The sequence below is a fragment of the Culicoides brevitarsis genome, chromosome 1 (genome assembly GCF_036172545.1).
Source record: "Culicoides brevitarsis isolate CSIRO-B50_1 chromosome 1, AGI_CSIRO_Cbre_v1, whole genome shotgun sequence".
NCBI lineage: Eukaryota > Metazoa > Arthropoda > Insecta > Diptera > Ceratopogonidae > Culicoides > Culicoides brevitarsis.
The window spans coordinates 10,427,712-10,444,178 of NC_087085.1; the positions used below are offsets into that span (position 1 = coordinate 10,427,712).

At 23.5% G+C, this 16,467-nt stretch overlaps 1 protein-coding gene across 1 annotated transcript in view; it reads left to right on the forward strand.

Moving 5' to 3' along the window:
- The window catches only part of LOC134832598 (uncharacterized), a 36,842-nt gene extending 27,329 nt beyond the window's left edge, over positions 1–9,513 (forward strand). The window contains exons 3-4 of the mRNA XM_063846684.1: positions 6,610–8,140; positions 8,907–9,513. Coding sequence (XP_063702754.1) covers positions 6,610–7,811 — 1,202 coding nt within the window. The 3' untranslated portion in view covers positions 7,812–8,140; positions 8,907–9,513. The remainder of the gene's footprint in view (positions 1–6,609; positions 8,141–8,906) is intronic.
- Positions 9,514–16,467: the final 6,954 nt, after the last annotated feature.

The window sequence follows — 16,467 nt, forward strand, 5'->3', positions numbered from 1 at the left end:
TTAAACAATTTGATTTTATTTTTATCTGTCCAAATTTATCTTTTTTTGTCTTTGAATGTAGATGACTTTGACAGAGAAAAAAGGAGCAATTTTATAAAGAAATAAAATGTTTTTTGCCTTCATCATTATAAAACGTTTTACAACACATCAAAGTTAGTTTATATTCCTTTTTTGAAGTTTGCTTTTGGGAGATAAGGTTTTATGAGTTTTCGATATTTTTGAGTATCTTAATCAACTTGGTAACGACAGAAATTGGAATAGCTTTGTTTGGATATTTTGAAAGGGGTTGGAGAGAAGTGAATTAATTTTTAGCTGAATTTGTACAAAGATGCAAGTAAAATTGCTTCGATAGATGAAAGAGAGAAAATTACATTGTAACTTTTTATGTGTGAAAATTTTAATACAAAATAGAAATTTTAGTATCAAGTCATGAAACAAAAATATGGCTTCATGAAAGCAAAATTGATGCATTAAAAGTGCAGTTGTAAAATATAATTTCTTTTAAAATTTCGCGTTTAAAATTTTACAAAGTAGTCAAAATATTTGTTAAATTTAACTTTAAAAATTTTACAAAAAAAAATTAAAAAAGAAATTAGTCTTAAGTAATTTTTATTTGCATAAAAAAATTTGGTTTTATTTTTAAAAAATTTTTTATTTTTTTTATTTTATTTTTTTGAGCAAAAAATACACTTTATTTATTTTAAAAAAAAATTTAATATTTAAAAAAAAAATCACTAAATATAATTTTAAAATAATTAAAATTATTAATATTATTTTAATTTTTTTTAATTAAATAAAAGAAAACTAAATAATGTTGTTAAAATATTTATTTAAAATATTTTTTATAATATTTTTTTTTTTAATTTATAAATTATTTTATTTTTTATTTTATTTTTTAAAAAAATATTTATTTTTTTTAATTATTTGAAAAAAAAATTATTAATATTTTTTTTAATGAATTAAAGGGCTTAAATTTTTTAAGTCAAAAAAAAAACTTAATTTATTTAAAAATTAAAAATAAAAAAATATTATTTTTTTTATTTAATTATTTTATTAAATTTGATTATTTAAAATAAAAAAAAATTTTTTTCCAAAAATTTTTTTAAAAAATATACTTATTTTTTTAAATGTCATTTTTTTTAAGTCATAAGTTTTTGTATAGATGAGTTTAAGAATGAAATTATTTATTTATTTTAATTAAAAATATAAATTTGAGATCTATAAGATCAAATTCTAACCTAAAAATTTATACAAATTTAACAACATAGAGGGCGCTGTTAAAACAAATTTGATCTTAAATAAACAAAAACTTAAAAATTTTAACTTTCTACTTAAAAATTGAAGATTGGATGTCTTTTTAGATATTTTGGATATCTTTTTACTCAAAAGACAAACCTAAAATTGATTCTTAGATATTAAAGATTTTTATTCAAGCACATGTTTCACATAAAAATCGAATGATAACTTAAACTTTATTTTATTTCAACCAAAATTTATTCACCGCGTGTACTATTTTCCCTTTTTTGGCTGAAAAAAATCAAAGAAGGAATTCCCTTTGGGGCCTCGCAAAATGGAGTGAATATAAATAGCTTTCGTGGCTTTCGCATAAACTCAAACAGGGACAATTTTTCCTATTTTTCTATAAATTTCTTTTATTTATTCAAAAATTCCTGAATCTGTTCCACGCTCAAACCTTCGAATGTCCTTGACATCTTTATACAAGACACGCTTTCAAAGGATTTTGCACCTCTCATACTTTTTGCCTCATAAAATGATTGATAACAGGATGTGCGGGAAGGAAACACAAGTTCTGACATTTATTTGTTAAACTTATCTTTCTTTATTCGTGCAACCTAAAAAAAAAATGTTTATAAAAAAATGAGAGAAAATCCGAAAAAAGAGTAGAAAAATTGAAAAAGTTGAAACGACAAGTAAATGTGACTTTTGGAGTACTTTCTCTGCTAAATTTATTACCAAATAAAAGTAAAACAAAGCAGAATTCCCGTGAATTGCTGTTAAAATAGATGAGAGTCTATTATTCACATAAAAACTTTGAATGGAACGTTAAAAGCGCACTTCAATTAAATTTCTGTCCACTTGACGTTGGATTCGAATTCTTTCAAAAAACCGACAGAAAATGCATTTTCGCGTTTTTGGTAAAATTCCAAAAGAAAAAAAAATCAAAATTCTAATCGAATCATTTACAAAATTTGTCATGAGAGGAACACGAGCAATTTTATTTGTGTCGCTTGCCTCTTTTTTTTGCCCGTTCGCAAAAATTCCGCTCTAAACAAGTAATATGCTTGTGACAGCTTATAAATTGAAACATTATACATAAGGTATATATGGCAGGCAGGCGAAAAAAAAGGCATCATCCACCCAGATCTCTTTTATGATGGAAACGGCTTTTATGGAAAATATCTCTCGGTCGGCTATGGATGCAGGAAAAAATATTCGCCAAACATCAAGACTTTTGCACACAAATAAAAATATTTGCATGAAAAGATGACGACGACGACGACGAAAGAACAGCAATATATGTAAATGGTATATTTTGCTGAAAGCGGAATCATTTTTGCGACACACACACACGAAACTGGAAAAATGTTCCCTTTTATGATTAGACTTGACATTGAAGTTAAGTTTCTCCATCTTTCATATCCTTCCGTTAATATTTCAACATTTTATTCAAAATAGAGCCGCAACTGATTTCCCTAAAAAAAAAATCTTTGCCGCAAAATCTTTTGTAATATTTTGCTTCATTTTCTCCGTGCTGAAACAATTAAATGCACTGAAGGGATTTCCGCGGAAAAATAAGTTTTCATTCATCTCCTGTGGGAAAATATGTGGGTGTCCCCTGTATTTTTTATAATCTTCTTATGCTTAATGGGTTTCGTGGAAAAACTTTTTTTTTTTAATGAACGCATGAGAATTGTTCGACAAAAATATGCAAAGTTTATCCACGGAAATGAAATTAAAGTGCATTAAAAAGCGTGGAAAGTGATTTATTTGATGCACAAAGGAAGAAAATTAAATTCATTACTTTGAGGTTTTTTGACGTTTTTCACTTTTGTGAGTTTAATGAACATTTTTTTTTTTGCTAATGATGTACTTTTAATGTTCTTACAGTAATGCGGATGTAAATGTAAAGTGAAATGTTCTAACAAGCAAAAAATTATATTTTTCTTATTTTTTCGTTACTTGATATTACTTTGTGTTTTTGCATTTTTTTTTTTATTTTAAATTTTTTGAGCGCATTATTTTTATTTTTTATAACAAAAATTAATTTAAAAAAATATAAAGAGTTTTTAAAAATTTTGTAAAAAAATAATTAAAACTACACAATTTACAATTTTTTATGACAAATTTTTCATAAAAAAATAAATAAAATTAATAAATATAAAAATATAAATAAATAATTAATAAATATAAAAAATTATTAATTTAAATTAATAAATTAAAAATTTAAAAAAATTACAATTAAAAAAAATTAATTTAATAATAAAAAATAATATTTTTTTTTTTAAATAAAAATTGAATAATTAATTTTTGTAAAAAGTTAAATTTTTTATTAGGTTAAAATAATTTTTTTTTAAAAAATTAATTTTTATTTTTTTAATTTAATTTTTTTTAATAAAAAAAATTAAAATATTTAATAAAAAAAAATTAAATTAATGATTTTTTTTATTTTGTTATTTAAATACCTAATGTGAATTAAATTTTTGAAAAAAAAAAAAAAAAAATATTTTTATTAATTCATCAGTGCCAAGTTCTTATTAAAATTTTTTTTATTAAATTTTGAAAAACAATTTTTCTAATTTTAATTAAAGGTCAAATTAAATTAAAAAAAATAATTTTTATAATTTTTTTATTTATTTTTTAAATTTCATTAAAATTAAATTTATTAAAAAAAAATTATAATAATTTATAAATTAATAATTTTTAGACTCTTTCAAACCACTTTAGAGCCAATTTTAAATTAAGTCTAAAAATTTCCCTTTAAAAATGAAAAATATGCAAAAAAAAAAATCATCACGACACAAAAAAAAATACGAGTCGCAACATATTTAAAATGCATTCCAGCACCTACGCAGGATTTTTAAAATTATGTGCTTGTTTTACATTTAACCAAATACGAGCTTGCCCATGTTTTAAATGAATAAAAGAGGAAAAACAGAAAAAAATACACCATCACAAAAAATGCAAGAATGCATTTTAAATTGTAACAACTATTAGGGTGACTTCCTAATTTCCAAAACCACAAAAAACCCGTTGAAATTCACTAAAAGTTTTTTTTGCTGTCCTGAATCTCGCCACAATTTCAAGGTTTTTTTTTATTTCTGACACAAACATTTTCTCCGACGAGTATTTTTTTTTGCTCTCTCACAAAATTAATTGCAACTTTTGTGGTAAACCTAACAAAACAAAGGGAAGAAAATTTTATTTGCAACTCATGCATTCCAGTTGAGCTCATTTTTTAAATTAATCATAAATGCAATTTTAATGTGCTCTCTTAGTTCTCGTTTTTTTTTTATCCTGTGTGCTTGACACACCGACAACAACAACAATGACACGATGCACATGTGAACACGTCCCCATGCGAAATTACAGCCAAACAAGGAAATGCTTCAACACAATTGTTCCGTTTCGTATTCCGTGCAGTAAAAATTTAATTGTAATAATTATTAAAATGTTGGCAACGAGAAGATTTTTTCCTCATTTTTTTTAAAACGGATCTAATCGGCATTTTTGTTCAATGACCTGTAGGGAGAAAAATGGTCAGAAAAGGAGAAAGAGAGAGGATTAAAATATGTTTGAGCAGTGTGAACAAAAATGTTTAGCATTTTTTTTTTCGACTTACGTTGCGAGGATGATACAAAAGCAAGGCGAAAAAGCTTCATTTATAAGGAAAAGAATTATTATCTCTCTATCTGATGAATGTACGCAAACTTGCTGGAGGCTTAAAATGGTTTCATTTCAAGCGTTCTTTGTTTTATTATTATTATCGTCTTGCTAATACTTGCTCGTTGTTTTTGTCTTACGGACGAGCAAAAAAAAATTACGATGAGGAATAAAAAAGGATCAGAATTAGAGAGAACCTTTTCTAAGCAATTAATCTTTCTTTAGTATAAGGCCCATCACTTTTGTATCGCCTGCTGCCTGCCCGCCAAAAAGGAGATTTGTGTTATTATTTTTTTTTCTGCCGAATAAATCCATGGAGAGAGAAAGAGAGAGCGAAAATGTCTATAAACGCCCTGATTAATCCGCACATAATTTTGTCTTGTTTACCAAATGTCTGATGTTGCTTAATTTAATTGAATGACGTTTCAAAGTGCTTGGACAATGGATTTTCGGGATTTTATTAAATAAACAGGGATGGAAAAAAATTGATGGAAATCATGTTTTATGTGTGAAGTCGAAATATGTGTTAATCTATGAAATATTTAACAAAACAATATTAAATTTATTCAATTTTGGTAAAAACAATTTTAAAAAAATATTAATAATTTTATGAAATTCATCAAAAATAATTAATTATAATTTTTGAAAAAATGACAAATGTATGAAATTTTTTTATATATTCAGAAAAAAAATAAATAATAAATTTTTTGAACTTTAGAAAAATTTAAAAAAAATAATTAATTTTTTAAATAATTTTATCGAAAAAAAAAAATAAATTTTTTGAAACAATTGAAAAATCATTAATTATAAATTAAAAAAAAAAAAAATAAAAAAAACGTAAGAAATTATTTTTGTGAATAATTTTTATATTAAATTATTTTTTTTTTTATTATAACTTAATTTTTTCAAGTTTATATTTTTTTTTTTAATTCTGTCATTTTTAATAAAATTTATAAAAAAATCAAAAATGGCTAAAAAAAAATTTTTAATTTTTTTTTAATTTTCAACTTAAATTTGACTTAAACATTTTATTAATGAATTAATTAAGTCGATTATTTAAAAAAAATATTTTTTTGTAATATGAAAAAGTATTGAAAAAAAAATTAATATTAGACTTAATGAGACTAATTCTTAACAGTAAATAAAAACTTAAAAAATTTCAGCTATAAAAATGTGTTAAAAATTTTTGAATATTTGATATGAAGAAGTTAGGCTCAAAAAAATTCTATTTAAAAAAAAAAATAAATAAATAAATTAATTTTAAAAATTATTAAAATTAAAAATTATTTAAAATCAATTAAAATTTTAAATAAAAATTTAAAATAAATTAATTTAAAAAAAATTTAAATTAATAAAATAAAATTTAACCATTTGATGAAAATAAATATAAAAATAATTTTTAAAATATTTTTTTCATCCCTTTAATTGATCAAAGGAAAATAACTACAACTTAAATGGAATTAAATAACATTTTCCGAGAATTCAAGTAAACAATGCAACAAATTGTCTCTCTGGCAATTTCTTAGAACGTCACAATTTAATGCAAATTCTCTTTGAATCGATGCTTTAATTGATGTTTACGATCCGAATTCCATTGATCATTAATTGAAATGACATAAAATTCCAGCGCACTTCGCACATTCCTCGCAATTCGTCACAATCATTAATTCTAATAACGATTTCTCTTATTTTTTTTTGTCTTTCCAGATGACACAATCAACTGCAAAAACGTAATTTGTCCCGCATTACAAGAGATCTCGTGTCCCGATGACAGTTACTCGCACACCGTTTTTCCCACGCACATGTTCAAGGACTTTGCGAGCAAGCGGGAAGGCGAAAAGTTGAGTTACGACGCCATCATTACCGAAAATCACGAAGACGAGGAGGAAAAAGTGCTGGCGAAACGTTCGATTTTGTACGAGAAACGAGAGTCGATTAAAATTGTTCCGGGCGGACATCATTTTTTCAATCACATCCATAAACGGAGTTTGTCGCCAACCACATCGAGCGCAGCAGCATCGGGCAACGATAAATACGATTATCGTCTCGAAAATGGCAATAACGCCAGCAGTAGCAGCAGCGAATTTATCGCCGCACTTCCGCAGCAGCAGCAGCAAGCGAAAATGTTTGATGCTGACGCGACAACGAAACACTGTTGCGAATATCAGGAATGTAAATGTTTTCCGGCGCACGAGTCTAATTGCAAAATACCGCATTGTTCGAAGCCACTGATGAAAGCTGTGAAGCGCCATGCCACGGGCCTCCCGGGCGATTGTTGCGACGAATACGAGTGCATTCAGCCGAATTATTGCGAAAGTCGCGTCACGGGTCATCGATATCCGGATGGCGCGACGTGGGAAGATGCCGACTGCCAGACGTGTCGCTGCGAAAATGGCGAAACCAAGTGTCAGATGTACTTTTGCAAGCCCCTTTCGTGCGCCAAGACCATTCTCGTGCCCGGTGCTTGTTGCCAGATATGCGACGATACTGCCACGGACTTTTGCATGCACGAACTCAACTGCAACCTGCATTGTCCGCATGGCTTTCAAAAATCCGATGATGGATGTAATTTATGCAAGTGCGCATTCAGCAATAATCTGCCGTTGATTGACACAAATTACACGAATTCCACCGGCGACATGGAAAATGCCGTAATTGATAATCACACAGTCACCTTGACGAACATACAAAGTATCTGCGAGGATCAATTACAAAGTTACATTTATGTCTTCCTAGCCGTTATTGCGGTCTTGCTGTTAATTATCGTCGGCATCGTCGCGTATATCATAGTACAAAAACGTCAGAAAAATTCGCAATCTTACAAACCTGTTGCTAATATCGACTCCAATTTCAACTCCTTGCCGCCGTCGTGCACTTTGAAGGCCGTGCAACAATACGAGGGAGTTTAATTCAACGACACCTACCTAAAATTTAGACAAAAAAAAAATAAAATTATTGTCTATTAAAATACAAAAAAATATATAAAATTAAAGTAAAGTAATAAATTATTCGTACTGTGTGAATTATAAAAAAAAAATTAGCGAAATGCAACAAGAACAAAATCATGCAATTGTGATAGATTTAACAGTATACAGCCATTGTTAAGTTTTTATTATTATTATATATAAATATTATTACATAATTCTTATTATTATCAAATTTATTCTTACATCTCAACTATTATCATTAATATTTTTATTATTATTATTACAAGTATTCTTTACCTACCCCCAAAAAAGTCATTTAAAATATTAAAAATGTTTCCAACTTCATAAAAATTATTTTTGGAAATAAATTAAAATTTATAAAGTATTAAATAATTAAGGCAAGAATAATTTAAAAAAAAAAATTAAAAATATTTTAGACCCTCAATTATATATTGAAGGCAAGAAATTTTTTATTTCATTAATTTTGAACGATTTTTACAATTTTTTTTGTATTTTTTTCTATTTTTTTCAAAATTAATTTTTAAATTTTGAACATATTTTCAAAAGATATTTTTTAGAAATTTTTAAAAAATATTTTAAAAGATTTTTTCAATTAAAAACTTTAAATAAATTTTTTATTTTTTTCATAAAATTTTTTAATAATTTTCAAAATTGCTTAAAAATTGTTTTTTTTTAATTAATTAAATTATAATTAATAATTAAATTAAATTAAATAATAATTCAACTTAATAATAAATTGCAAGTAAAAAAATATTTTTAGTAGATTTTGGTTATAAAATTTAAATTCCAAGAAATTTTTAAAAAATTATAATTTTTAATAAATTAATTATCTAAAAAAAATTTTAATTTTTTTTTATAAAATTTTTTATTGTCTTTTATTTTATTTTTTTATAAATGAAAAAAAGAATAAATTTTGAAACTTTTTTTTAAAATTATTCTTGCCTTAAAAAAATAAAAAAAAATAAATATTCTTTCAGTATTTCAAAATATATACGAACGGAAACATTTTTAATAATTTCAATGACTTTTCTCATAAAAATAAAATAAAAAATAAAGTTATTATTATCATCATTACAAGAACTACTACATACACTTTTATGATTATTATCAAAGAAAAGAGACTATAAAAAAACGTATTTTGTTAAGTTCAAGCATAAGAAAAGAAAAGAAAAAAAGATCCAAGATCAAACTATAAGTATATATAAATATTTAAATATTCTGTGTATTATTTTTTATTTTTATTGTAAAACGTAGATTATAATGAGATTTTTAGCCAAAATTTAAGTTATTTGTTACACGAAAAAAAAGCTCTAAAACTAGCGTTCCAAAATTTCTCACCTTTCCGAAAAAAAAACGTAAAACGAAACGAAAGATTGTTGGAAAAAATTCATCTTGTATACCAAAGGCTTAAAACATAAGGATTTAATGTACTATATATTTTAATGATAAATGACCTTTCTTTCTTAGAATCCTTTTGTTGTGTAACTTTCATTATTATTATTACTACATGTAAAAAGCAACCGACAAACAATATGCGCTCGGAAGGTGCTTTCATAGAGAATAATTACTATTATTAAAAATTACATACACGTTCTAATAAATTGTAGAAGTTCATCAGTAAATTATTATTTAAAACAAATGGAATGATATAACAAATAAAAATGAGCAAAAAAAAACAGTATGGTGCTTTGTTTGTTAAAAAAAAGTGAATTTAACTCCTGAGGTTCGTATTCTATTCAGACTTTTTAATGAACATTTTATTATTGTTTGTAGCAAATTTTTTTAAAGCAATTGTTGAATGAAAAAAAGGGATTTTTTGTATTTTACTCAAAATTTGTAAATTTTTGTAACGAAATAACTCAAATTTGGCTTCAAGTATCTTTTAAAATATTTTTGTAGTTTTTCACATTTTACTAAAAGAAGGTTTTGAAATAGAAAAATTTACGAAAAATGGAAAAATTCGTGAAAATTCCTAAAAATTTGACGTGTAAAATTCATTGCATACCCCAACCTTCTTGATAGGACTCATATGAGTGATAACAGCTCCTTAGAAAATCGAATCGTTTATTATCAATAATTTTTACAAGTACGTGTTCCTTCTTTGATAGTCAGCAACAATTCTTTGGAAGCTGCGGGAAATTAAAAAAATATTTAATAATTTTTTAAAAATAATTTTCAATAATTAAATAATTATTTTTAAAATTCATAAAAAATATTTTTTTTACTAATATTTTTTATTTTAATTATTTTTGTTAATTTTTTTTAATTTTTTATCACTAAAAAAATGCAAGATACAAAAAATAATTTAAAAAATTGACAAAAATTTTTTTTTGAGAAAATTTTTAATATTTTTGATATTTTTAATACTTAATAATTTTAAAATAATTAATTAACTAATTTTAACAAATAATTTATTTTAATTTAATTAAAAAAACATCAAACAAAAATCAAAAAATATTTAAAAATTGAAAAAAAAAATCATTAGTTCATATTTATTTTAAATTTCCTGCATCTTCTTGCATAGTTAAAAAAAACATCGATGGGAAGTTCACAGGTTACTCTTATTTCATATAAAAATACTCCAAGAATCCAATAAAAAAGCGCTTTTGTGTTAAAATTTCACATCCGACTGACTCTGAAAAAAAAACTTTTTATTATTTATCTTTTTAAATTCATACTGTGCTTTTTTCCATCATATGGCACGATTGTGTAAAAAATGGCACAAATGTTAACAGTCGTCACATAGCAGTCCAGCTGTAATTTTTTCTACTTTATTTATGAAAGCTGAAAGCAAAAAAAAAAGAGTAAGTAGCAGAAGCAACAATAATAATTAAAAACTTTTTTTTATGACAACTTTATATCTTACCATTTTTTTTTTTTTTGAATGATGATGAAGATGCAACAATGGTAACTCTTCTCGTGGCAGCGAATATGGACTGTCACCATGGAAAACGCGCATATCACACACTAGATAAGCATGATATTGCTGTGAAATTGCAGTTTTCTCGTTTTTTAATTGTGTTCCCGTCGTCTTTCTCATAATGAACTTTGTCCTCATCGTCACTTTTGCCTTTTGTCTTGAAGCCGTTGCCATAAAAAAAAAGTTCATTATACCGTCATTTCATTGAAAATGACTGAAAAAAGACTGCGAGGCGGTTTTTTTGTGTTTCATCTTTTTTTTTTAAGAAGAAAAAAAAGTAAAGAGACCTACATTTTTATCGTCACCTTTTTTATGATTTTCACTTCTTTCGAAAGAAAGGAGAAAAAAATGTTGGGGACAACAACGAGGAAAATATTTTTACAATTATTAATATTATCATGATTTTTTTTTGTCGTTAGAAAAGCTCACAAGAGTCTATTTTAGCGGCACCTTTATCGTTTCTTTCATTATTATCATTAAACTTTTTTTTTAGTGTTGACGTTTTTCTTCTTTGTTCGTCTTCTTATCGGCATCAAGGAGTACATTTTTCTGTCTATGTTTGTCGTTTTCATTATTTTTCCTCAGGATATGTTTACATTTTTTACTCGCTCTCTCTCTTTGTGTGACTTTTTTCGTCTATTCAAGCGAGTCACATTTTTTTTTATAATAAAAAAAATATTTTCAGCGACAACATCTATTTACCTAACCTAAATTTCGACATGATTTAAAACAAAATATAAAACACAGTTGTATTAAATTGCTTGTCCATGACGACGACGCGGCAGGAGTTTTTTTTTTGTTAAATTATGACGCGTTTTTTATCCCTTTTATGATAAAAACTCTGAAAGACGACGCGTAAAATGTTTAAAATTTATCGGATTTATTTTTTTGATGAGAATTTATTCTGAAAAGTTGGAAATTATTATTTTTTTGTGTCGAAAAGTTCAATTAAAATGACGTAAAAATAATAATTTCTTGGAATAACTAAAATTTTTAATGTAAAAAAAAAATTAACTTAACTTTTTATCATAAATCTCAATTTTTTTCAAGAATACTTGCAAGAAAAAGGTACTTGTCCTTAATTAACCACTCAAAAAAAGTTTATGAAAATATCAAAGTTTATGTCAAAAAATATTTAAAAAACTTACCTCATTGTTGAACATTTTTTTTTCGTCGTCATTTTTTTTTCGCTTAATAATTTGTATAAATATCAATAAAAAAATCTCAATAAATAAAAATTCGTAAAAGTGTTTTTCATGTTTTTTGTTGACCGAAACTCGTAGATTGCAACCTAAAATAAAAGAATAATTAATTTATATTGCGAAAGATTAAATTTTATTTTTTAGTATTAGTTTAGAGTGGATCGATTTAAACTTGCTGTGTGTGATTTTGTATAAAAAATAAATAAATAAAACAAAAATATGTTGAATAAAATAAAAAGAATCCATATCGAGCTCGTACATATTGAAGTATCATCAATAAAAAAAAGTTTTCGAATTTTTTTTATAAATATTTTTTTTCTGTGCAACCGACAAATTTTTGTTCGAAGCGTTTGCAATACACATGTAAAAATTTATTGTTTGCAAAATTCGCCCGAATGCAATATTTAGTGCTTACCATATTTTTTTTTTATTTTATTTATAACTTTGCACGAAGTCAACAAGTTTTCCGTTAAAGTTAAAGCTAATAAATAAATGAAATGCTCAACAATGCAAAGCAATCGTTATTTACGTCTATTTTTTTTATTTTCTTCTTCTTCTTTTATTAAGTTGTCTCCCGTTTCGCCACTCAATTTGGAGAAAAGTGCTCGTTTCGGCCTCAGATAAAGATCAAAACATTAATTTTATTGGCGTACACACACACATACACAACAAAAGGGCATGATTTGCATTTATTTGTAGTTATTTGTTGAAAAGTGTATTTTTTCGGTGTACTTTTTCATGCGAGAAAAATATAACAAACACGAGAGAGAAGAAAGAAAAGTCATGGGCCGTTTTCTACGGTGTCATCGTGCGCATTTTTTTCGGTAAGTTTATGAGATTACAACTTGCTTGTTTGGCATTGTTGTTAGACAAGAAGATGGATTTCAAGTCCAATTAGGGAAGGTACTTGGGGAAGATTGGATCACACACAAAAATGACATGAAATGGTAAAATATTCTAAATTTAGCATTTTTTTCGTTCTTTTGGTGTTGTAGTACGTTAAAAAAAAATATTTTTTTTACAAGATGATAAAACCTTTTCCAATTTTAGAAGAATTTTCTTGGAAATTGGTTTATTGACGTCATATGGAACTAAAATATTTGAATCAAGAATTTTATGTAAAATTACATAGATTTTTTCTGTGAAGTCAGCGAAAATATTAAAAAAAAGATTGAAATTTGACAAATAAGGCAAATACAAGTTTTAAAAAATATTTTGAATTTTATTCATTTTATTTTTCTGAAAATCTGAAATAATTAAAATTTTATAGGTATAAATTTAAAATTCATTTAATATAAAATTTTTAAGATCAAAAATTAGTCAAAAACTTTCATTAAAATGTTTATAGAAAAAAATATTTTTTTATAAAAATTTTATTTAAAAAAATTGAAATGTAGTATTCTTTTAAAATATTTTTTCATTTTTAATTTTTAAAATTTTTTGAAATTTTTTTTTATTTTTGAAATTTAAAATATTTTTTTTTTTTTTTTTTTTTTGTAAAAATAATAAAAAATTAAAAGAAAAAAAAAATATTTCTTAAATGTAACTAATTATTTTAAATGTTACCTAATAATGTTTTTTTTTTGTAAAAATATAAGAATTAAATAATTTTTAAAATTAAAATTAATTTAATTTTTTTTTAAAAATTAAAAATTAATTAATTAAATTAAATTAAAATAAAAATTAATTAATTTAATTAAAAATTATTTTTTTTTAAATTAAAAATTAATTTATTTTTTTTTCATGTATTTTTAGGAAAATGAAGCGAGGCAAAAAAATTAAAATATGATTTAAAAAAATTTTTTTTAAAATTAAAAATGGCAAATTTATTTATTTATTAAAAATTAAAAAAATAAAAATTAAAGATTTTTAATAAATAATATATTTTTATTTAAAATTATAGGTTTAATTTAATAAAAAAAAATAATCAATAATATTAAATAAAATATTTTTAATTTTTAAAATATTATGAAACATTTTATGAAATTGCACTTGCCTAAAGGTAAGAAAATCTCGCTCGCAATAAAAATAAAAATAAAAACTTACCATATATTGAACTCGCAATCGTAGAAATTTTATTGCTCAAAGGCCTGACATTTTCGAACAACAACTATGACATAAGGAGAGATACATGAAAACAAACAAACTCCATCTCATCGCAAATAAGCAAACACAAATATGTCGACGGAGGAAAACAAAAGAAAATCTAACTGGCTTATTTTCTTTTGCTCTTCGACTTCTCCTATCCTTGCCTTGTTTTCAGACAAACAGGTGACATACGATCAGATCAACAATTTCTCTGTGTGTGTTTTTGTTTGCCAGTAATCCATTTATTCGACCTGTAGCTTGCACTTTATTTATCGACATCAACATTCGCAAGTATTTTAATTATTTGACGTTGCGTCGTCATGCAACTCACAATATTATACTAATTAAATCAAATGAAATGATTAAATTGTTTCCATCATTGCCCAATTATTTCAATTAAAATTATTACTATTTTGCTGAAAATTACCGTTTTCGTCGTTTCCAAGACAAAAGAGACTTTGTGCGAACGCGCTAGATATAATTACAAAATTTTAACGATTTGAAATGAAAAAGAGGGTCTCTCTTATAGTCATTCATTTAATTCTTACTTAGTTAAAATGTACCTTTGTTCTGGCAGCACCAAGCATTGTCATCGTCATCATCATCAGCGTCGTCGTCGTCTTCTTTCCATTAAATGCGAAGTTGAAATGAAACTTTTCTACAATTGTAATTCCGCTGCTAATTCTTGTTAAATTGTGACTTGGCTTGCGAACGTACTTGCTGATGGCGTATATTACATTAGAAAAAATTCGCGTCTCGAAGTTTATCGAAATAATTAATTTTTTAATTTAAAAAATTTTTAAATAAAATTTACTAAAATCTGACTACGAATATTTTTAAAAATTAATTTAAAATTAAAAACATTTTTTAAAAATTATTATTTATTAAAAATGTTTTTTAAAAATTATTTATAATTTTTTATAAGAATAATATTTTTTTTTATTTTTTTTTTTCAAATAATTTAATTATTTAAGATATTAAGTTAAAAATAAATAGATAAAAATTTATAACAAATAATTAAAAAATTGTAAAAATTATTACTATTATCTTAATTTTTAAAAGCTACTATAAATATTTTTAATTAAATTATTTTTATTTAATTGATTATTTTATTTATAATTATATTAAAATTATTTAAAATTTAAAAATAATACTCAAAAAATTTAATTTAACTAAAAATTTTAAAATGATTAAATAAAAATTGATTAAAATAATTAATAAATAAATTAATTAATTTAAAAATAAAAAAAATAATTTACCTTATTATCTTTACAAAAATCGTCCAAAAATAACGAAACACAAATTTTCCGCAACATATACTTTCGTAAACGCGACTCCTATTTTAAGAAATGACAATGATGGTGATGATGATGATTCTGATTAAAATTTTACATTTTCTTCGCAGTATACCGCCCATACACACCTTTTGCCGCAACAAAAGAAAAAGAAAAAAAAATATATATAAAATAATGTAATATATAGTATTTATAAAAAAAAACGAAGGCGAAGAAGGAAAAGTTTATATTTAAAGGGAAAATGAATAAATTTTTGTATCTATGTTCTTTTTCTTCTGTTTCAAATGTTTTAACATAAAAAAAGTAGTGAGAGACACTGATATGAAGATGATATTCTATTACAGTTTTCTTCATTTTTCTTTAGTCTTTTACGAGGAATTAGAGTGACCATTATTTATTATTAAAATTTAAAAAAAATACTTATTAAAAATTATTATTAATTAAAAATTATTTTCATATTTTATTAAAAGTTAATAAAATTATTCAATTAATTAATTTAATATAATAATAAAAAAATAATTTTTATCTTAAAAAAATACAAAAAATAAACAAAAAAAATAAACAAAAAAATTTTTTTAAATAATTAATTGTAAATTATAATAAATTATTATTAAATTATTAATTTAATTAAAATTAATATAAAAATTAAAACAAATTATTAAAAATTAAATTAAGTTGTTATTAATTAATTTTAATAAAATTATTAAAATTATATAAAATTTTCAAAATATTAAAAAATTTAAAATAAATATTTAAATTAAAAAAAAATTAAAAAAATTATTTAAATTAATTATTAAAAAAAATTAATTATATTAAAAAAAATTAAATTTTTTTTTCTTAAATAAAAAAGAAATTTCTTAAAAAAAGAAATTTAATAAAAAAATAATTTTTTTCTTAAATAAAAAAAAAAAAAAATAATTAAAAAAAAATCTGAGAAAATGGACACCCAAATTTTATTTACATTAAAATGATAAAAGGAAAAAGAAAACAACGATACAGGCTTTTATTAATATAATAGAAATACTTAAAAAGATATTTTTATGTGGGTGAAAGTTCTAACATTATAAGCTTTATCTTGAAGGCAACTTTCTTTTTCTCGGTTTCCACTTTTT